We start from the raw sequence: 22,055 nt of genomic DNA, 5'->3' as shown, positions 1-22,055 counted from the left end.
TACATTTCATAACAGTGGGTGCTGGGACGAGACCTCGAATTCTCAGCAAGAATAGCGTGTGCACTTAACCACTGTCTCCAGCCATCCAGTTTATTTTCTCATTAAGGAGAAGTATCCTCAAAACATTCTCGGCGAGCACAGGAATGTTTCAAAACCAACCAATGAGGAGCACACACAAATGTCGACAGGTAACTGACATTTTAATACATCTGTGAATTGATACAACATTAAATAAAAAAAATCAGTGCTGCAGCATCGGTCTTAAAAGATTAGTGTTTACAACTGTAGTAAAATAAAGTCTCACAAAGTTAAATGTCTTTGACATTTAATTTTAATGCTAACCTAAACTTTTTAAATGTACAAAATGGCAATACCTTACATTAAGGGGGGGGGGGGGAGCTTGCTCTGAAGCCCAGGCTGGCTTTGAACTTAACATCCTCCTGCCTCAGCTCCTGAGTATTAGGATGGTGTGCATACACTACCATATTTTATTTATTTATTTATTTATTTATTTATTTATTTATTTATTTATTTATTTTCCTCTCCTCCTTTCTTTATTTTTATTTGTTTCATGTTCTGAGACAAGGTCTCAGTACAAAAGTTAGTCTGCAAGAGGACTGTCAGTTTCACTGACAAAAAAACCAAACCAAAACAAAAAAATACAAACCAGGTCATCAGCAGCCAGAACTTTCCAGGCCTCTGCCAGCTCCATCCATTACTTTGGTTTCACTACTTTGTAAAACCCTTTGGGCATTGATTGGTCAATTGTCTGACTGGAAGCTGTGGTGGGCAGAAACTGTCACACAGATTCTGCTGGGGTTTGGTGTGGCAATGAATCACAGGAGGGAATCCGAGTAAACTGGAGGGCGTCACTCTCAAGTGCACACGGCATGGGCCATGGGCCGTGGAGATATATGCATAGAGACCCTGATAACAGACATGGAGGCCGTGAGGGGCCATAACAGGTCATAGGCAACAGTCAAACGCCCACTTGAGGCTACGCGTGCTAACGGCAAAAGGCACAGGGGCATCATGGGACACCACCTTTGGTTAGCTGTGGACGCTTGCTCACTGAGGACTGCTTCTTGAGACTCGTCCATCCCATCAACACCCCCACAGCACGCCCCACACGAACGAAGGCGGTTCTTCTGTAGCGGCAGGCTGTGTTCGGGATGCTTGAGAAATAAAGATGAGTGTGTGTGGTCTCCTAACTGCCCTATGAGGTAGGTACTGTTTTACAGAAGAAACAGGCACAGAGGATCGAGCAACTTGCCCAAGATCACAGAGTGTGACAACTGATCTTGGCTTCAAGTCCTTGTTAATGAGAAAAACGGTAAACTGTACACAGCTGAATACACTGTCTCTCTCATCTCAGTAAAGGCCCTTATGGCTTTGAAACTGGCTTGAAATGTTTGAGTAGAATCACACCGTTTTATCTAGGATATGTTTAGATGACCTGGAAGTGCCTGACTCTCACCCAGGAGACCGACACACAGAGGCAGAGCAGGCAGTGTCTAGGGATAACCTTGCGTATCCCAATTCATCACTTTATCATATTCTTGAATTCTTTGCTTTATGTGAGAAAGTTTGTTCTTGAGGTAATCACAACGCTCCTTTTTTTCCAGAAATGAAGGGTCCTAGGAAAGAAACAGTCCTTATTCAGTACCACTGTCCTCAGTGGTTAACACAGCACATCCTCAAAGAAAACAGCTGACATAGCAGGATTGCCCAGTGACACGACCTGCACAATTACAACAGCCTACCTTCTCCTTTCTGCACAAAATACCCTGTGTTTTAGGGTCACAGCAAAGCCAAGGAGAATGCACACAGTAGGGCACCCTTAGCAGTCAAAGTACATGAAAAGGTAAGTGTAGGAAATATGAATAAAGTCTCTCCCGTGTCTTTTCCAACTGCACCCTTCCTGGCATCTCAGGACCAGCAGGGACTCGATGGAGAGACATTTAATAATTTAGCTTAAAAAGAAACCGGAAGTCTACCGGTTATCAGGTTATCACCGGCGTACCCAGACAAGGACACAATGACCAAGAAAATGACTTTACTCACATTCTTCTTTTTCCTAAACTCTTCATGAATTCTTGAAATTCTCTCGTGTTCCTAAAAATAACATATTTGTATTAGTTAAAACACATATTTACTCACATTGTGTCCCAAAGCACACTGGGAATTGGAACACAAAACTATTTTGCCAAGTATGGCAGCATCCGCCTATAATTCTGGTACAGGGATAGGGTGGGGAGAGGTAGGTGGTGGCCCCGCCCAATCTGTCTGGGCTACAGAGGGAGACCCTGCCTCAAAAACAACACTCTCTATTTTTTACCCAAAGCTAGACAGAAAACATTTGCACAAAATTATAATTCACTAGACAAAGGCCTGAACATTAACTACCTACCAGGCACTAGTCTCCAGGAGTTTGACAAGCAACCATGTGACCTTGGGTTAGACATTTGTCCTAGCAGTCTTTTTCCTTGAAAATAATATCCACAACCACCTCAAACGGCCATCAGGAGGGTCACTTGTTTGCAATGACTCTCATAAAGAGTTTGGTGTGTGAAGACCAGGGCACTGGCTGTAGTCACAGCCTCTCCATCCTTCTTATAAAGCTCCTCTGGTGTAAAGGACTGGGGCTAGTCAATATTCAGCTATTCCCGAGAACAGCTAATGTAAGGTTCCTCCTAATTTTATTATAAACATTATATTAAATAGAAGATGTGTGAAGAGGTTGACTCTCCCGTCAGACAGACGACTATGGAAATGTTTCCATTTCTCCACGAATGCCTTGTTTTTCCTGACACAACTTCTTATGAGACAGGATCTCACTGTCCGCTTGGCCTAGGCCTCCCGGGCTCAGCAGCTTCTCTAGCCTAGTTCCCAAGCAGCTGGGTGTGCAGACTCATGTCACACCACCCACGCCTCTTCTTGCTCCCCTTGGTTACCCTTTTTGGACCTGTGGATCTTTTTTTTTTAAAGATTTATTTATTTATTTTATATGAGTATACTTAGCTATCTTTAGACACACCAGAAGAGGGCGTCAGATCCCATTGCAGATGGTTGTGAGTCACCATGTGGTTGCTGGGAATGGAACTCAGGACCTCTGGAAGAACAGTCAGTGCTCTTAACCGCTGAGCCATCTCTCCAGCCCTGGACCTGTAGATCTTAAGTGTTTTCCATACAATGATAACTGATGTGCTACGTCAGTGTCTGCTGGATCTCTCCTGCTTCCTGGATCGGTGTTCTTAGTTAACGCTATTCCGTAGAGTTGGGGAAATGTCATTACTATATATATATATATCTTAGATAACTTACAGTCAAGAGTGATTTATTATACATTATACATACATGATAAAAACAAAGACCCCCCCACAATTGATACAGGTTCTCAAAAGAAAGATCTGTTTGCGTCCGTGTGTGTGTGTGTGTGTGTGTGTGTGTGTGTGTGTGTGTATGTGTATTCAAATACATAAATCCTTTTAAACATTTTAAAATATTTTACATGAGGGACCAGCTAGGTGGCTCCGTTGTTTTTGTTTGTTTGTTTTTGAGACAGGGTCCCACCATGTAGTCTACACTGGCCTGAAACTGGATCTACAGATCAAGATGGCTAGGAACTCTGAGAACCGCCTGCCTCTGCCTCCAGAGTGCTGAGATTAAAGGCCTGTGCCATCCATGCCTGGTCAGCCTCAATCTGTCTCTGTCTCTCTCTTCCCTCCCTTCTTCACCTCCCCCCTTTTCTAAAGGTTTTCTGAGACAGAGTTTCTCTGTTAGCTCTGGCTGTCCTAGAACTTGTTCTGTACACCAGGCTGGCCTTGAACTCAGAGATCCATCTGCCTCTGCCTCCCCAGTGCTGGGATTAAAGGTGTGTGCCTCCACTGCCAGGTTTACCCCACCTCATCTTTAAAAGAATGTTTCCAAGAAAACTTCCTCTCGTCCCCATAATTACTGTCTCCACTGCGGCTTTTCTCTTTGCTTTAGCCCTGGCGATCACTCAGATGTGACCACGAGGGGCTTAGCTCTGCTCTAGGCCTTCCCCACAGAACTCTCCTCACTTGGGACCAGGATGAGCGGGGCTGCACTATCCCACAAGTCCTCCTGGGGCTAGTCTACTCTGAGCGGACCATTTGTCTCCCTCAATACTCCGGCACTATATATCTTGGCAGATTATATTTTACTTAAATAAGAAAATAAAATATTTAGTAACTAAAGGTTGGGCTGAGGATGACAGAGTTCTGTCTACCATACTCGAGCTCTGAGTTTGATCCCCAGCACTAGGGGAAAAAAAAGACAAAAAGACAGTAGAAATGATAAAAGACATTACATTATATAATTAATATTTTTCTTTTTTCTTCTTTTCCTTCTGTAGTTCTGGGATCAAGCCTAACGCCTTGTGCATACACTGTTCTACTAACCGGAGTGGAGATGCTGCTTAGCCACCTCAAAGACCCCAAACACTGCTAGACAGCTGAGACAGGCGTGGGGGAATCCTGAGACCGCGGCCTTTTGTCCCCTCGGCAGCTGTGGACACTGACCTGGCGGTTTTCAGAATGTTGTGGAAGCCTGCTCATCACTGCGTCCAGCTCGGCAAACTTCCTCAGGATGGCCTGCACTTCCGCAGACAGCTCTTTGTACTCTGAAAACTGGTCTTGGAACACAGCCTTATAGCGTTCTCGGTCATCATCCGTCTGAATCGCAGGATATTTTCTGAGGGAAAACCACAAACCAGAGTGTCAACCTTACACAGCAGGAGGTCTGCGGTGAGCCTGCGCATGCTCAGACCCTGGGTTCTAGCCACAGAGTAGGAAAACATTGTAACTTCTACTAAAACAAGCTGAACCGGTGAAGCCAGTCAGCTCGCTGCTCTCGGACCAGACCCGGGTATCATTCCTATATTCCAGCGTGTTACCCTGGATAACAAACTCGAAGATGAAGCCCAAATGAGACGGACTCACGCCACGTAGTCAGGCATTACGATGGGCTTAGGAATGTGGCCGGGAGGGATGTGTCCGCTCAGGAGCTCGGGAGTCACTTTCGTTGTAGTTCTCAACTCTTTGCCATTAACTTCTTGGCCTCTCTGTCGGTCACTGGCGGCCACTTCACACTGCAGGAGAAGAGGAAAAGGACCGATGTGAACAAGGGGGCGGGAAGAGTCCACCCCAGAGAGTAGGAGGAAATGAGGAGCGGGCAGGAGGACGAGGAGAACAACGATCACTTAGGGTTCTACACACATAGGCTGACCGAATCAGGCAGGAGGGGGAGGGACGAGACGCACGGACGCATCATCTGAAAGGGAGAAAGCAAAGAACCCGTGCCGCTTTCTGCAAGGCGCACCCGAGAGGCTGGCGAGGCGAGCAGTTGGAAGCTCGCCTGGACTACAGAGCGAGATCGTTTCATAACATTTCGAATAAAACAACAATGCTTCAGAAAGAAAGCATATCTGAGCTGGGCGGTGGTGGTGCATGCTTTTAATCCCAGCACTTGGGAGGCAGAGGCAGGCGGATTTCTGAGTTCGAGGCCAGCCTGGTCTACAGAGTGAGTTCCAGGACAGCCAGGGCTACACAGAGAGACTCTGTCTCAAAAAAACAACAACAAAAAAAAAAAAAAACAACAAAAAAAAAAAAAGGAAAAAAAAAGGAAAAGAAAGAAAGAAAGAAAGAAAGAAAGAAAGAAAGAAAGAAAGAAAGAAAGAAAGAAAGAAAGCATTTCCGATGTCAGTCTTTAAGAGGAACTTGCATGGGAGGACCAGTCAGAGGATGGGGAGGACCAGTCAGAGGATGGGGAGGACCACTCGGAGGACTGGGAGGACTCAGGGTGTGAGTGTTCTCAAGCTTGGGGCTCAGGAAAGCCTGCAGGCATGAGATGGTGGACTATGGCCACACCCTTTAATAAAAATATTACATATTTAGGAAAGAGAAAAGAAAACGGCTGGGACAGGCTTTGAACCAAGCCAGCAGCAGGGACAGAGATGAAGATACAGAGGAATCTTCTAGAATAGGCCATCAAAGCAGGTCAGCATTCAGTTGCACTGCACCCAGAACACGAGCCAAAGTTTGCAGATGCCAGAAGGGATCAAAGAGGGTAAAGTAAACCCTCAAAGGTCACCCATCAAGTAAGGAGAAAAACCACAATTAAACCCTAAGTATTTAATTTTTGTGATGCTGGAGACGGAACCCAGAGTTTTTGAGCATGCCAGACAAGTGTTGTGGCACTATACTGTAACACAAGTTCACTGACACTTGAAATTGGTGTTCCTCAACCTGCGGGTCTCATCCATTTGTGTTTGTGTGTGTGTGTGTGTGTGTGTGTGTATGTGTTGAATGACCCTTTTACAAGGGTCATCATCAGAAAACACAGATATTTACATTACAATTCAGAACAGTAGCAAAGTTACAGTTATGAAGTAGCAAGGAAAGTAACTTTATGGTTGTGAGGGGTGGTCCCTCCAATATGAGAAATTAGATTAAAGGGTCAAACATTAGGAAGGTTGAAAACACTGCTTTAAATGAATAATATGCAGAAACCTGTTTCCTTCAATGTATACTGTTCTCATGCTAAACCGCCCTGCAGTTCCAGAGGCGTGCTAGGAATGAGTCTGGTGAATGAATGGGATGTGCCAACCACACCACAGGAAACGTGGCTCTTCTCTGATACAGAAGCGTCGTTGTTCTCCATTACTAGTTCCTTAAACCTGCAAAAATCAACCAAAGGTGCAGAAATGCAACGGTTTTGAACCTTGCCCTCTGCTGCTATGGCAACTTTTAAAACTCTTTCGTTTTCGGCTTCCCTGCTCTGGCACTGGTCTTGAGGTTTGGTTTAACATTAGCTCACTGTCAAGGTTAACATCACCTCACCAGCGAGCACAGGTGGTTAGTGGGGGTTGTTAACTACCCCGGAGAAAGGGATCTGGAAAGGAGAGGCTCCGGCAGATGGGAGATCACACCACTGTTAGGTACTGGGACCCAATGCAGGAAAGGCCAAGGGGGAGGGGGGCAGCATAAGGAAACAGGTGAGGAGGGGTGTCTTGCTAATGAGACTGGAATGTGAACTGCCCCACCAGGTGTTTGAATACTTGGTCCCCAGTTGGTGGTACTGCTAGGGAAGGATGAGGAGGTGTGGCGTCACTGGGGGTGGGGTTTGAGGTTTCAAGGGCCCAGTCATTCCCAGGATTTCTCTTTCTCTCCGCCTCCTATTCCTGCCAGGCCTTTGTTCCGCTATCATGGCTTCTTAACTCTCTGAAACCACAGGCCCAAATGAAATTTCTTCTTTACAAGAAAAAAAATTTATCCCAGCAATTGAAAAGTAACAGAGACACTTGGGGAAGTCATTTTTGAGACCCACGGTTTGTTTGTTTGTTGTTTTTCAAGATAAGGTTTCTCTATGTAGCCCTGGCCATCCTGGAACTCAGAGCTCCACCGGCCTCCACCTCCCAAGTGCTCAACGTCATGGTGCCTCTCTTTAGCACTGACTGTCTGACACTCCAGACTTCTGTGGAAGGCTGTTCTGGAGCTCCCGCACAGCTCTTAGGCAGACAGGACCGGTGTTGGCCCGGGAAGCACACTGGATGGTAGAGTTCATAATTAATTACATTTCTAGGTTTAAAAAATACATATCAGGTAAATACTACCCATTTTGTTTGCTTGTTGTTTTAGGACAGGGTTTCACTCTGTCTGGTCTTAATCTCCCTCAGTACTGGCCCCAAACTCATGGTAATCTCTTGCTTCAGCCTCCTGAATACACAAGGAATTACAGGTTTGAGCCACCTCGCCTGGCTCAAGCACCAATCATTTCCATTACTTGCTCAGAGCTACTTCTCTGGTTTATCTGTTCATACGAGAAGAAAGCTTTATGACAGCGTGGGGTTGAGTCGCAGCTTTGGGACAAGTCACACTGTCCTGGCAATAAGCACGAATGAAGGAGACAGAAAGGCCGCAGAGCCAAGGTTTAACATGGCCTCTTTCCTGTCTCTTAACTTGTCCTATTAGCAGATACTGGAAATGCTCTGTCATGACTCAAGACCAAGGAAGGAAACATTGGGACAGACAAATGGCACTGTGGAATTCACTACGCAAACTCAACGTGGGCTAGGAGGACACCCCATGGATCAGAGCACAGAGAGCTGACCTGTGCCCCGCACACATCTGTGTTCTGACGTTCCCTGAGTGTACACACACACACACACACACACATATACACACACGGGCCTGACCCAAAGCCACCCCAGCACCCTCAATACCCAGACAGGGTTCTGATTCCCACCCGCTCCACTGTTACATACGCAGATGGCGAAGCTCTAGCACAGGCCTGCTAAATGCAAATGGCATTCCGCTTTTTAAAATTCCATTGAGTGATTTAGGGTAGAGCGGGGCTCGTGCGCCACCAATCACAGGAGTCAGTTCTCTCCTTCCTCCACGTAGCTCCTCGGACCAAACTCAAGTCCTCAGGCAAATGAGCAAAAAAGCAGCGGATGAGCCAGCCAGGCCCAACAAGGCCCATTTCAATAAGCTGGCTGGCTGGTATGTCTGCATAATAAAGTTTGAGAACCCCAGGCTTAATAAACATTTGCACTGATTATGGAATATAATCTCAGGGAAATTAATCTGCCCAAATTAAAGACAAAAAACAAAACCTGCCCAGAGGTATGCCTTTATTAGATTTTATTGCTATATCCAATCTTGCTTTATGTCTTATACCATTTCATTAAAAAAATTATCTCGGGGCTGGAGAGATGATGGCTCAGTGAGTAAGGGCACCAATCACTGTTCCTGCAGAAAACCTGGGTCCAGTTCCCAGCACCCACGTCAGGGGGCGGTCAACCACCTGCCACTCAAGTTCCCTAAGATCTGACATCCCCTTAAGGCCACAGAGGGGACTCTCACACACATGGCACACATTTACACACACACACACACACACACACACACAAACACACACACACACAAATAAAAATAAATCTTGAGGCGGGAGAGATGGCCCAGAAGTTAAGAGCACTGGCTGCTCTTTCAGAGAACTCAGGTTCCATTCCCAGCACCCACATGGCAGTTCACAAGTGTCTGTGGCTCCAGCTCCAGGGGATCTGACCCCCTTTTCTGTCCCCCATGAGCATGCGTGTGGCATACAGATATATAATCAGGCAAAACACTCATCACATAAAACAAATACATCTTCTTTTAAAAAAAAAAAAAAAAGATTTTAGTCAGGTGTGATGGTGCACACCTTTAATCCCAGCACTCAGGAGTCAGGTGTGATGGTGCACACATTTAATCCCAGCACTCTGGAGGCAGAGACAAGTGGAGCTCCACGAGTTCAAGGCCAGCCAGGGCTATATAGTGAAACCCTGTCTCAAAACAAAAACAAAAACAAAAAAAAAATTTGCTTCTAAAAAGATCATATTCTCAAAAAAAAAAAAATCAAATCACGATTCAAAAAATCATAAGATGGGCTGGAGAGATGGCTCAGCTGGTAAGAGCACTGACTGCTCTTCCAAAGGTCATGAGTTCAAATCCCAGCATCCACATGGTGGCTCACAACCATCCGTAAAGAGATCTGACACCCTCTAATGGCAGCTGAAGACAGCTACAGTGTACTTACATATAATAAATAAATATTTAAAAAAAAATCATAAGATATAAACATAAGGTTCAGCCTACTTTACGGCTCAGATGATGGACAGGAAATGCAAGTTCAGAGAAGATAAGTAATTTCCACAGAACCAAATGGCAAGTGCCCAGGTGTCCTGATTCCGAGCAGTTTAATTCTAAAGTTCATCTCTTCGCAGCATATCGCTATCTCTCCCAAACCACTCTGCCAAACCAATCCCAGTTAGGATCCAGGATAAGACGGACCTTATCATACCCAAGATAAGACAGAGTTCTAGAACTTTCCATCATTATTCCTCTTGGGTAAGTTCAATTAATTAATGGGAGTCTCTCTTAGAATATACCTAAGCTTTCTCTACAACAATCCAACTCTAGAGAGAGGCTTGTTTTGGCTTCAGCTTCCATAGTTTAAAAAGAGTCAGGAAAGCTATAGATCAAGTGATTCCAACCAAAGGAAGAATGGGTATTTCAATCAGGCATGGTGGCATCTACCTTCAGTCCTAGCACTTGGGAGGCAGAGGCAGGTAGAGTTCCAGGACAGCCAGGGGTACACAGTGAAACCCTGTGTACAAACAAAAACAAAACAAACAAACAAAACAAACAAAAACAGAGAAAGGGTGGGCATTATTCCTAACTATTCCAAAACTTCTCAGAATAAAGGACCTAGAAATACACCCTGGACATGCTGCCTGGGCCTAAGCAGTCTGAACTCTCCAGCGGATCTTAATGGCCCCGCCCCACCTGAATGTCCCATCAAGCAGGAACACTGACCGATTCTTAACGGCTACTTTCTCCAGCATCTTCCTGGCTTTTTCGGTTGACTCTACTCTGCATGAATTTTATTGGTAAACCCCAGGGCCTCAGGGGGTAATAACCAGGAACCCATACATTCTACCCTGGGCAAGCACAATTGCTGCTACTACAGCACTGCTCCGAGAGATGGCCCTGTCCAGCCCAGTACTGGGAAATAAGCAGTTGCAAAGTGGACCCCTTAAAACGTCCCCAAGGACGACTGACAAGTGACTGATGGGTGAATGGATGGATTTCAGTGATGGGGACTGAACCCAGGACTTCACACACATTAGGCAGGCAAACACTTGGGGATATTTTGAACATACTTCCAAATGTTAGCACTCTGCAAAATTTTGATACTGATTTTTCACATTATCTGTTAATAAGTGTTAGCATTTATAAAATTAACTTCCCATGGTGAAGTGATGTGTGTGTGTGTGTGTGTGTGTGTGTTTGTGTGTGTGTGTTCGATTGTTGCTGCGTTTAAGTTTCTGCCCTGACTTCTTTCTTCCTTAGGTGGTGGCTGTGATGTGGATATGCAAATGAAACAAACCCTTCCCTCCCCAGCTTGCTTAAGGCCATGGTGGTTCATCTCAGCCTAGAAACTATAAGACAATGACCTTGAACTTCTAATCTCTGGCTTTTACCTTCCACGGGCTGGGCTCACAGCCGTGGGCCACTTTCCCCAGGCAGCAGAGAGGGAAGGCAGGATTCCTGCATGCCAGGCACACACTGCACTCCCTGAGCCACATCCCAGCCTCAGGAAGAATGACTTCCAAGGAAGAAAATTAGCCGGGCACAGTTAGTAAGGCCAGAGTTCTGTACCACAGGAAGCAGAAGCAGGAGCAACATGCACACAGCAAAAACTTATCTCAAATAAACAAGCAGATGAGGAAGATGAACCATGTTCTCTTACAAAAGAAATTCATGTAAGAAAATGAAAAGGGCTTCTAGGGAAGAATGCCTGGCTTGTTCCTTTTAGTATCAGAAAAAAGTTGAAAGTCAGAGCCGCAGAGATGGCTCAGTGGTTAAGAGCATTGGTTGTTTTCTTAGAGGACCTGGGTTCAAGTTCCAGCACCCACATGGCAGCTCACAACAGCTCTATAACTCCTGTTCCAGGGGGCCTGACATAAAATACCATTATAAAAGAAAAGCTAGCCGGGTGTGCTAGCACACGCCTGTAATACCAGCACTCTGGGAGGCAGAGGCAGGTGGATTTCTGAGTTCGAGGCCAGCCTGGTCTATAGTGTGAGTTCCAGGACAGCCAGGGAAACCCAGTCTCGAAAAAACCAAAATCCAAAAAAAAAAAAAAAAAAAAAACAATGCCGAGAGCCCGAACCACACTTTCACACATGGATGATTCTATGTCAAATAAGCGTTTAGCAAATCTGCAGAGACAGCATAACTTCAAGTTAATGGGGTTCTTACCATTCTCCTTTTTGATGACAACGATGGATCGTTTATCTGGAATAACAACAATAGAAGAGTTAAGATGATTTCAAGGGGCTGAGGAGATGGCTCAGCTGACTACAGTACTCACTGCTCTTGTAGACAACTGCCTGTAGTAACGGTTTCCACCCATTTGCATTCCTAGCTCAATCCTAGGTTCCAGGTCGATCCTCTCCTGATGTTTGTACCCCACACTCGTTTGTTTGCCCATACTTCTCTGGGCCAGTGGGGAACCAGAGGATGACAGGTAACTGGCTGGCTCTGTCAGCCAGGATCGCGGAGAGGACTTGGAGATATGGGATGGGCGATACTATCAGGTACGTTGCTTGAATTACTTAGATTTTACTTATTTATGGTTACTTTTATCTTGGGTGTTTAATTTTGTTTTTGATTGTTTTATGAGATATGATCTTGCTATATACCCCAGGCTAGCTTAGAGCTCACGGCACAGATAAGGCTGGCCTTAATCTTGTGACCATCCTCTTGCTTCTGCTCCAAATGCTGGGATTACAGCTGTGACCTCGCCCATGCCCAGCCCCCTGGACAATTAAAATGTAGATAAAGTCACTTTATAAAATAGGGAAAAAAGTCTGTTGTGTCACCTTCAATAACTCAAATTTAATTCAAATTTAATCAAATATTGTAAAAAAAAAAAAACCTTATAAAAAGTTTTTAAGTGAACACACTGGTTTATACCTGTAATTCTGGCTCTCTGGGAGGCTGAGGCAGGAGAATTGTGGTGAGTTGCAAGCCAACCTGTGCTACATAGTGAGAGCTCCTCTCAAATGAAACAAATTAAGTTGCTGGGTTTTGGTTTGGTTTGGTTTTCCAGACAAGTTTTCTCTGTAGCCCTGGCTGACCTGGAACTCCATCTGCACACCAGGCTGGCCTCAAACTCAGAGATCTACCTGCCTCTGCCTCCTGAGTGCTGGGACTAAAGGTGCAAGCCACCACCATCTGGTACAAAATAAGCTTTTGTTGAAGAAAAAATATGCTAATAATTACAATCATGTTACTGTAGTAGACCTTTGGCATTTAAATAATTAAAAACTATCATTAAACTAGCAAGAACATTATAAAGAATGGTAAAGGTCTCCCTATTTTAGTTCTTGCATATTAGAATTTAAAATTCTTAGCCAGAGTGGTAGCACACACCTGCTACCATCACTCCAGCACTTCAAAGGCCGAGGCCAAAGGATCTTGAGAATTCAAGGTCAGGTTGTCTCATAATATCAGGCCAGTTAGGGATACACGGCAACATCTTGTCTCAAAACCCAAAACCAAAACCAAAAGAAAACAACTTAGGATTCTTCAATTTCTACACAGACTTAAATTTATGAAATATGCTTGCAGTGCTCAGGTACATTTTTAGAAGTAACTTGAATATATGTAGAATTATAGAAAGACAAATAAATTTTGTGACACTAGAGAATGATTCATACTAGAACATGAGAAGTTTCTTGATTAACACAGTAAGTGTTATGAAAAAAATTTGTGGGGCTGGAGAGATGGCTCAGTGGTTAAGAGCACTAACTACTCTTCCAGAGGTCCTGAGTTCAAATCCCAGCATCCACATGGTGGCTCAGAACCATCTGTAATGAGATCTGATGCCCTCTCCTGATGTGCCTGAAGACAATGACACTGTACTCATAAAAATAGATAAATAAAAAACAAACAAAACCATTTGTAGGGCCAGGCATGGTGGCGCACAACCATCATCCTGGCGGGGGCAGAGGCAGTGGCAGAGGCAGAGGCAGAGGCAGGGGCAGAGGGGCAGAGGGGCAGGGGCAGAAGCAGAGGCAGGCCACTCTTGATGAGGTCTACATAGTGAGTTCCAGGCCAGCTGGGGCTACACAGTACAAACAAATCACATTCATGAAAAAGCTTAAAATTTGCTCTTAAAGGGCCAGGATTTAATCTTCCTTTATACATGTGCAATTATATAGAATCTAGTAAGCCTTGAGGAAAGCAGGAGTGGGAATTTTTACAATATACTCAACTTAACTAAGAACTAAGTTAAGGCAAATAGTATTTTCAGTGGAGTAGGAGGTTCTAGTGAACCTGCTGGAAGGTAGTGAACTATCACTTATTTCAGAGCACACTGAAAGCAGCGCAACATACCTATAATGTTGCTACTGTCAAACTCGTGTCATTTTAAATGCAATTTTTTATGTGATGGTATTTATGTGATGGTATATATGGCAACACATTAGGTCTCACCATCATTTTTCCCTCTATACTATTCTCATTGCTCATTATTTTCCTTGTTATTTTTAGTTAGTAAAATCCAAGAAAAGAAACAAATGCAGTGTTTTCTTTTTTTTTTTTTTTTTTTTCTTTTTTTGGCTTTTTCCGAGACAGGGTTTCTCTATGTAGCCCTGGCTGTCCTGGAACTCACTCTGTAGACCAGGCTGGCCTCAAACTCAGAAATCTGCCTGCCTCTGCCTCCCAGAGTGCTGGGATTACAGGCATGCACCACCACCGCCCGGCTTTTTCTTTTTTTTCTTTTTTTCAGTGTTTTCTTATTTCAGAATCTACAACTCCCCACGCGATGACCCATCAAAGCCAGACGAGTTTCATGTTCACCATGACTCAGTCACTTGATGTTTGTTTTTAATGTAAACATGGTCGCCACAATCTTTTCTGGTTTTGTTTTTTGAGTCAGGGATCCCACACTGGCCTCAAACTACGTGGCCCAGGCTGGACTTGAACTCACGATCTTCCTGCTTCAACTTCCCAAGGGCAGCGGTTACAGGTGGAAGCCACTATTCCCATTAGCCAAGCTCCTTTGAGTGTGTGCACATGTGTCTGCACCTGTCAATGTGGGTTCTTAAGGCTCCATATCACACATGTGGAGGTCAGAGGGCACCCTAGGGTGTCAGTCCTCCGGTGCCTCACTTTTTGTTTGAGACGGGGGCTCCACTGTCGGGCTTCAGGGCATCCTCCTGTCTCCACCTTCCAGCACTGGGAGTACAGGTGCATGCTAACATTTTTTACTTCTTAAAGAGACCTAGTGACTTATTACTCAGGCCCCATGCTTGACTGAGCCACCCAGCTAGAGAGTCTTAGAGCTATTTCGGGGGGGGGGGGCGGGGGGAAGGATTAAATTGTAGTATTTAAATATATACGTCCTTCCTATGAGTGAAATATTTCATGAGGTCATGAGGTTTTATTAAATTTTATCTTAGGAAAGAATCAAAGCTGTTTCTGAACTTGCTTTGATGATGAGACACTTAATCTATGTTATTTCTGTTTTTTATGTATTGTATATATTATTATGTGTATATTCTATATACATAAGATATATTATGTAATGTATGTTAGTATCATTTACTCAAACTCTGTGGCCAGGTCCTTCCTTGTCTGCATCAGTCCGCCACAAGGCACTCAGTTAACAAGCTACCGTGACCTGGCGTCTCTCTGCAATGACAAGCAAACCAGCAGGCTATTCCCAGGTGAAGTGAGCCCCTGGGAAAGGCGTTCTGAAGTTCGGCACATTTAAATACAGATACAGATACAGAATGACACTGACAAAGTGCTGAGCATCTTTGTATGTTTAAGCGACATAGAAAAAAGGAAAGCAGGGCTGGAGAGATGGCTCAGTGGTTAAGAGCACCGACTGCTCTTCCAAAGGTCCTGAGTTCAAATCCCAGCAACCACATGGTGGCTCACAACCATCCGTAATGAGATCTGACTCCCTCTTCTGGAGTGTCTGAAGACAGCTATAGTGTCTTTACATATAATAAATAAATGAATCTTTAAAAAAAAGAAAGCAAACCAAAACAAAAGGCGCTGAGAGCCCCCACCCCACGCCGGCCGTACCTCCTGCTGCTCTAAGAACTCCCGATGTCTGCGAGCCGCTTCGTGCCTCCACAGCTTTAGGCAGACCAGGGCGCTGACAAGATAAACTATCATGGTGACAAACAGGAAGATCATCGCAGCTATCTGGCCTCCTTCCACGCGGCAGAACACCGCATTCAAGGGCGTATTAAATAACGGGTAATAGCAGAGTCCGCCTCGGTTGGTGTCATTCACATAGACTATGGCTGCTGCCATGTACAGGATAAACAAGGCAACGTTAACTCCAAACTCAGTCAGGGGCCACCAGTTAGAGTCCAGAAGAATGGTGCGGTAATACATGGACATGCCAAGCACCAGAATGATAATCGTGGCGATCCAAGCCAATCCGGCCACCACGAGTACAAAGGGGGTCTTGGGGCCACTGTAGTAATAACCCCCATACGTATTACCGAGCCCTCCCATGCCATAGGACTGTGTGTAGCCAAACAAGTTGTACCACTCGTTGTCCTTGTGGATGTACGCGGTGACACACGCAAAGACGCCGGCCCCTAGCAGCAGTTCCACCACACCCAGGATCCGCAGCAGGCCTGCCCACGACTTCATGTAGGCATAGCGCAGATGGTATTCCTCTACCTTCTCACTGTACGTCCGCGCCGTCTGTGTGCGCCGGTCTAAGGACGCATAGGGGTCGTGGGGAAACATGGCGTCCGCCTCTTGCTGGGAGTTAAAGGTGCCTTGTGACCCTCCAGAAGGATCTTTGTAAGAGTTGGGTGGGTGGTGGTTTGGTCTCGATGGAGAGGCTGGAGGCGAACACTCCACACCCTCGGAGATGTATCTGATATCTGACACCTGCTTATCCCATTCTGGGTCCCTTTTCTTCCCTCTGAAGAAGTTCTTCCAGGAGTCGGGAACAAAGCGTCTTACCGGCTTGAGGTCTGGTGCCACGGCCGGTTCCTCTGTGTCACCTGAGTAGAAGCTGGGACCGAATGGTGGCTGTAACGGGAGAGGGGGAGGCGGCAGTGGATCTGCGCTCACAGCCAGCTCACTGCTGTGAAGAGACTGGAGGGTTCTTAAGGTACCATCTGGCCCAGGCGTGTCCCTGGGAACCTCACTATAGCCCCCGTCCCGAATCCTGGACCTTCCATCACTTGACGACATTTGTGACTTTCACACCTGTGGCCAAAATGAAAGGTATCATTTATGCTGAGTTACTATATCCTTCATAAATAAAATCCCATTATTTTGTTCACTTAGTTACAAAACCTATTCAAGTCGCAAACATGATCTATCCACATTTTATTGTACATAAAATGATAAATGTATATATTTATCATATTTATAATATATAAAATGATATTTTAAATGCATATAATAATTAGATTTATCCAGAAATGTACTTAAGTATTCTATAACATTTTAAGTGCTGTTTTAAATATTAGTTTTGGACTTTATATAATAAGGCATTTAAGTCTTATTTATGTACAAATCCTATAGACAAAATATAAAAACAAAACAAAAACTTGAGCAATACAGAATGCTAATATGTTCCCAAGTACAGCCTTATCTTTAGGCATCTAAATCAAAATATTTAAATAAGAGTCTGAGCATACCAAAGATTGGTAGCTCAGCAAATACTCTTCATTTTTTTTTCTTTTTTTTTTTATTCGATATAATTTATTTACATTTCAAATGATTTCCCCTTTTCTGGCCGCCCCCCACTCCCCGAAAGTCCCGTAAGCCCCCTTCTCTTCCCCTGTCCTCCCTCCCACCCCTTCCCAGTTCCCCGTTCTGGTTTTGCCAAGTACTGTTTCACTGAGTCTTTCCAGAACCAGGGACCACTCCTGCTTTCTTCTTGTATCTCATTTGATGTGTGGATTATGTTTTGGGTATTCCAGTTTTCTAGGTTAATAACCACTTATTAGTGAGTGCATACCATGATTCACCTTTTGAGTCTGGGTTACCTCACTTAGTATGATGTTCTCTAGCTCCATCCATTTGCCTAAGAATTTCATGAAATCATTGTTTCTAATGGCTGAATAGTACTCCATTGTGTAGATATACCACATTTTTTGTATCCACTCTTCTGTTGAGGGATACCTGGGTTCTTTCCAGCATCTGGCAATTATAAATAGGGCTGCTATGAACATAGTAGAGCATGTATCCTTATTACATGGTGGGGAATCCTCTGGGTATATGCCCAGGAGTGGTATAGCAGGATCTTCTGGAAGTGAGGTGCCCAGTTTTCGGAGGAACCGCCAGACTGATTTCCAGAGTGGTTGTACCAATTTGCAACCCCACCAGCAGTGGAGGAGTGTTCCTCTTTCTCCGCACCCTCTCCAACACCTGCTGTCTCCTGAATTTTTAATCTTAGCCATTCTGACTGGTGTAAGATGAAATCTTAGGGTTGTTTTGATTTGCATTTCCCTAATGACTAATGAAGTTGAGCATTTTTTAAGATGCTTCTCCGCCATCCGAAGTTCTTCAGGTGAGAATTCTTTGTTTAACTCTGTACCCCATTTTTTAATAGGGTTGTTTGGTTTTCTGGAGTCTAACTTCATTTTTATTAACCCACTTTTTGCTTTGGGGATGCTAAGGGGCCGTTAAAGCAGGCTTAACACAGCAAGCAGAAGTCCTTTGCCTTGCTAATCAACTCTGGCTCAGAGGTTAGGAGCCCTGGCTGCATTTCTGGAGGAACTGGGGTTGACTCTCAGTACCCACATGGGGGGTTCACAGATGGCTATAACCCGGGTCCCAGGGGATCTGACGCCCTCTCCTGGCCCCTAGGGGACTGCGTCTATGTTGTTCACTGACATGCAAGCAAAACACTCAAACACACAAAATAAAAGATGCAGAAGGTTTGCTTCTTTCCTCCTAAAATATTAACATCTGGCATTAGACTGAGAAACTGAGCTCTCAGAGATAAAAACGTCCCAGCTGTGGTTCCCCAGAACCTGTGTAAAACAATAGCAGCTCTAACTGTGAATATCACTGTTCCCAGAGCAATTATCTAAAGGCAATTTGCTGTTGCCATGGACAACTAAAGCATTTCAGGATTAGAATAATTAGAATTTAATATACCTGAAAAAAATTTAAAATTTTTCAAAATACACTTTGACTAAGTCTATTGCCTTCCTTGATGAAAGCAAGGACCTAAATATATATATATACAATTTAAACAAACAAAAACCACTTACTGATGTACTACTAGGTTAAGAGACACGCTGACTTTCTCCCTTCAACTTTTTTATGCCTTTTTATTGGATATTCAAGTAGACATATGGTACTATCTTGAAATTAGGACAAATTTAAGTTTAAACACCTCTTTAAGGTGTTGAGCAATTTGGAAATCCTAGGGCATAATTTTACTTGTAAAATGGAGGCTCATTAGCCAACGAAGATTGTCTGAGAACCTCCCATGAATCAGACACGCTGAGGTTGTATTCACGTTCCCTGCCGTTATGGGATTTAGATTCTACTGTGGGTGGCAGGTGATGGAGAAGCGAAATGCATAATGCCCCAAGGGTCAAAGCCTTAAAGAGGAGAAAGGAGGGCCCTGCAGGCAGCGTGGTACAGCTTTAGTGCAGTGAGGGGAGTCTTCGTGGAGAAAGTGACAAACACAGAAATGAGGTGACCATGGAAACCAAGCGGGGGTGGGGGTGGGGGAGGATGGAGCGCTCTAGGCAAACGGAACAGCTATAGTGTCTAATGTGCTAAGGAAACACCCAATCAGAGCTCAGCAAGGAAGCACCGGAATGAGACGCACAGTAGATCCAATGCCAAGTGAGTCACGTAAGACCTGAAATCCACTGGCGATGAATGGGTTCTAAGAAGCCATCAGAGTGGGAGTTGAGGAGTGACCGGATCTGTTTTAACAAGATCTCTTTGGATGTGGTGTTCAGAGTTCAACCCAGAAGGTGAAGGCTGAGGAGGCTGTTGATAACGTGACCCCTTGGGGAGAGCCATGGAGACAGCAAGGCCTTGCATTCTAGATGCAGGGCACATTAAATAAGTGGTCACTGAAGAATTTAAATAAAACCAAAAGTGGGAAGGGTCGCATTCGGAACTTCCGTGTCCCACAGATCAGCTTCAATAACTACTCCTCTAAGACCAATCCTATTCAGGGTTCACCGTTCCTCCCTGCCCTAGTCCTCTACCAGATTACTTAGAAGCAGGCCCAGGGGGGCTGGAGAGATGGCTCAGTGGTTAAGCACAATGGCTGCTCTTCCAGAGGACCTGGGTTCAATTCCCAGCCTCCACACGGAGGCTCTCAACCAACTGTAACTCCAGTTCCAAAAATCTAACAAGCTCTTCAGTGCTCCATGAGCACTGCATATCCATGGTGCAGACATACATGCAGGCACAACGCCCACAGAAAACAAAACAATAAATGCTAGATATCTATCTGATCACTTTATAGTAAATTCATTTCTCCATCCTCAGAGAGTCGCAGACAGAGTTCAGGAGTTTCAGCAGCCCCTTAGGAATCCAGGTGGAGATGCAGTCTGTCCAGAGAGAAGGTACTACCACCAGACCAGACAGAACCATCCAACAGATCCGTGGTTCTCAGCCTTCCTAATCTTCTATCCTTTAATAAAGTTTCTAAGTTGTGGTGACCACAACCCATACAATTATTTTTGTTACTTCATTACTGGAATTTTGCTACTGTTATGAATTATAATGTAATATCTGTGTTTTCCGATGAAGTGTCATTGATCCCTTAGGGGTCGCACCCCACCGATTGAACAATAGGTGGAACACAGAGGAAGGAGTCCAGGAAGAAATTTCAGGGTCCTCCGATAAGACACCCCAAGCCTGGAGGATTAACTATGATAACCCAGAAAGATGTGCAATGCAAACCAGATGCTCTCTAAAGGGCAACTGGCTTAGACAGGGTTATTACTGCTGTGATAAAACACCATGAACTTATAACTTGGGGAGAAACGGTTTACTTTTCCTTACAACACTCGAGTCACACTGCACTACTGAGGGAAGTCAGAGGCCACGGAGGAGTGCTGCGTACTGTTTTCTCCTCTTGGCTTGCTCAGTCTGTTTTCTTATTGCATCCAGGACCACCAACCAGCCCAGCGGCAGCACCCTCCCACCTAAATCACCAATCAAGTAAATGCACCACAGGCTTGCCCACGGGTCAATCTAGCAAGGGCATCTCCTCAACTGAGGTTCGGTCTTCTAAGAGGACTGTAATTTGTGTCAAGTTGACATACTGCCAGCCTGGACAACAGCAAAAGGTTTTTTGCCCTTTTGTCTTTATCTCTTTGTTGTTTAAAAAAGACAACATTTACAGTCCACACATGCCTAAGAATGCAGAAGCAAAAGCACAACAAATAAACAGAACAAGATTTGAGGTCTCTAGGGTACATATGGTTTACTGGGGATCCCGCTCGACCCCCCATAACTCCTAAAAGTATGACTCACTGTAACGGATTCAATTCATCTTCACCTGTGGAAAACCGCTCGTTTGAGTTACATCACTTTATCATTTACACAAAACACAAATATGTGTAGACTAGTAGAAGAGCAAACTGTGTTACCAGCAAGGGCTCTTCAGCGGTATTTGACCACATCTTGATATATAAATACCCTTGCGTCTTAGCGGCTGCCCCTGAGCCCTCCAGGCTCCATCTAGCTCGATCGCAGGTCTTTTGTTTGGAGCCAGGGAGTTAGGAATGCTACCGCTGTGGCCACAAAAATGGTTCCCCGAGCGTCGCGGGGATCAAGCCTAGTTACTTTACACACCCACACTCTCCCCTTTAGTTGCCTCAAAAGTTTTGCCGCCTCCAGAAAGTGGACCGCCTCAGATACTTGGGGATTTGGGGTGGGGAAGCAGCGGAGCTGCAGCCGCGAGCGGACCGACAGACGCCCAGCATCCCCGCCAGGGTCCCCCAGCTAGCCTCCCGGCACCGCGACTATACCCACCCGGTGCGGGTCCCGCCTTTGCCTTCTTGTTTGGAAAATCCACTCTGGCTTCCGCCCCAAGGTGGCCGTAGTCCCGGTCAGGGCAGCCGGGAAAGTGGCGAGGGCGGCGCCACCAGGCTCCCGGAAGGACGGCGGCGGTGCAGCCGGCCGCACCTGTCGCAGCAGCGAAACCCGCCCACGCCGCCCCCCGGAGCCCGGCGCGCCCGCGTGCTCCCGCTTCGGCCCGGCCGCGCGTGGGAAGCGGCTCCGGGGATGTGCCCAGGGCGAAAGGCCCACCCGGTGGGCTCGGCGTGCCGTCGCCGCATCGCGGCCCCACTCACCTGCGCGGCCGCCGGAAGAGCACGCGCCGCTGCGGGCACCGAAACTGGGATCGGGCTCTTGGGGCGTGGTCGAGCCCAGTGCCCCGCCCGCCTGGCCGCCTAGCTCAGGCCAGGAAGCAAGCACCAAGCACCGCATAGTTGCTACCAGCCC

The 22,055-nt window shown here is 45.6% G+C and overlaps 1 protein-coding gene across 3 annotated transcripts; it reads right to left on the bottom strand.

The window, feature by feature from the left end:
• Positions 1 to 217: 217 nt before the first annotated feature.
• Positions 218 to 21,951, bottom strand: Marveld2 (MARVEL domain containing 2). 3 transcript variants are annotated; one of them, XM_052159906.1, is made up of 7 exons: positions 21,905 to 21,951; positions 15,672 to 16,823; positions 11,829 to 11,864; positions 4,965 to 5,113; positions 4,545 to 4,716; positions 2,065 to 2,115; positions 218 to 1,637 (listed from the first exon to the last, which is right to left on the bottom strand). In XM_052159906.1, exons 2-7 carry the CDS (start codon positions 16,806 to 16,808, stop codon positions 1,515 to 1,517), a joined length of 1,668 nt encoding a protein of 555 aa, XP_052015866.1. In that variant the 5' UTR covers positions 16,809 to 16,823; positions 21,905 to 21,951; the 3' UTR covers positions 218 to 1,514. The 3 variants fall into 3 exon arrangements, 2 of the variants coding, with proteins under 2 accessions (XP_052015866.1, XP_052015865.1); XM_052159905.1 differs by lacking the exon at positions 21,905 to 21,951 and adding an exon at positions 21,585 to 21,675; XR_007973740.1 differs by lacking the exons at positions 218 to 1,637; positions 21,905 to 21,951 and adding exons at positions 3,038 to 3,264; positions 21,585 to 21,675.
• Positions 21,952 to 22,055: the final 104 nt, after the last annotated feature.

The sequence above is a fragment of the Apodemus sylvaticus genome, chromosome 16 (assembly GCF_947179515.1).
Source record: "Apodemus sylvaticus chromosome 16, mApoSyl1.1, whole genome shotgun sequence".
Classification (NCBI taxonomy): Eukaryota; Metazoa; Chordata; class Mammalia; order Rodentia; family Muridae; genus Apodemus; species Apodemus sylvaticus.
The sequence above is the reverse complement of the archived record's forward strand: the minus strand, read 5'-3'. Positions and strand labels throughout refer to the sequence as shown.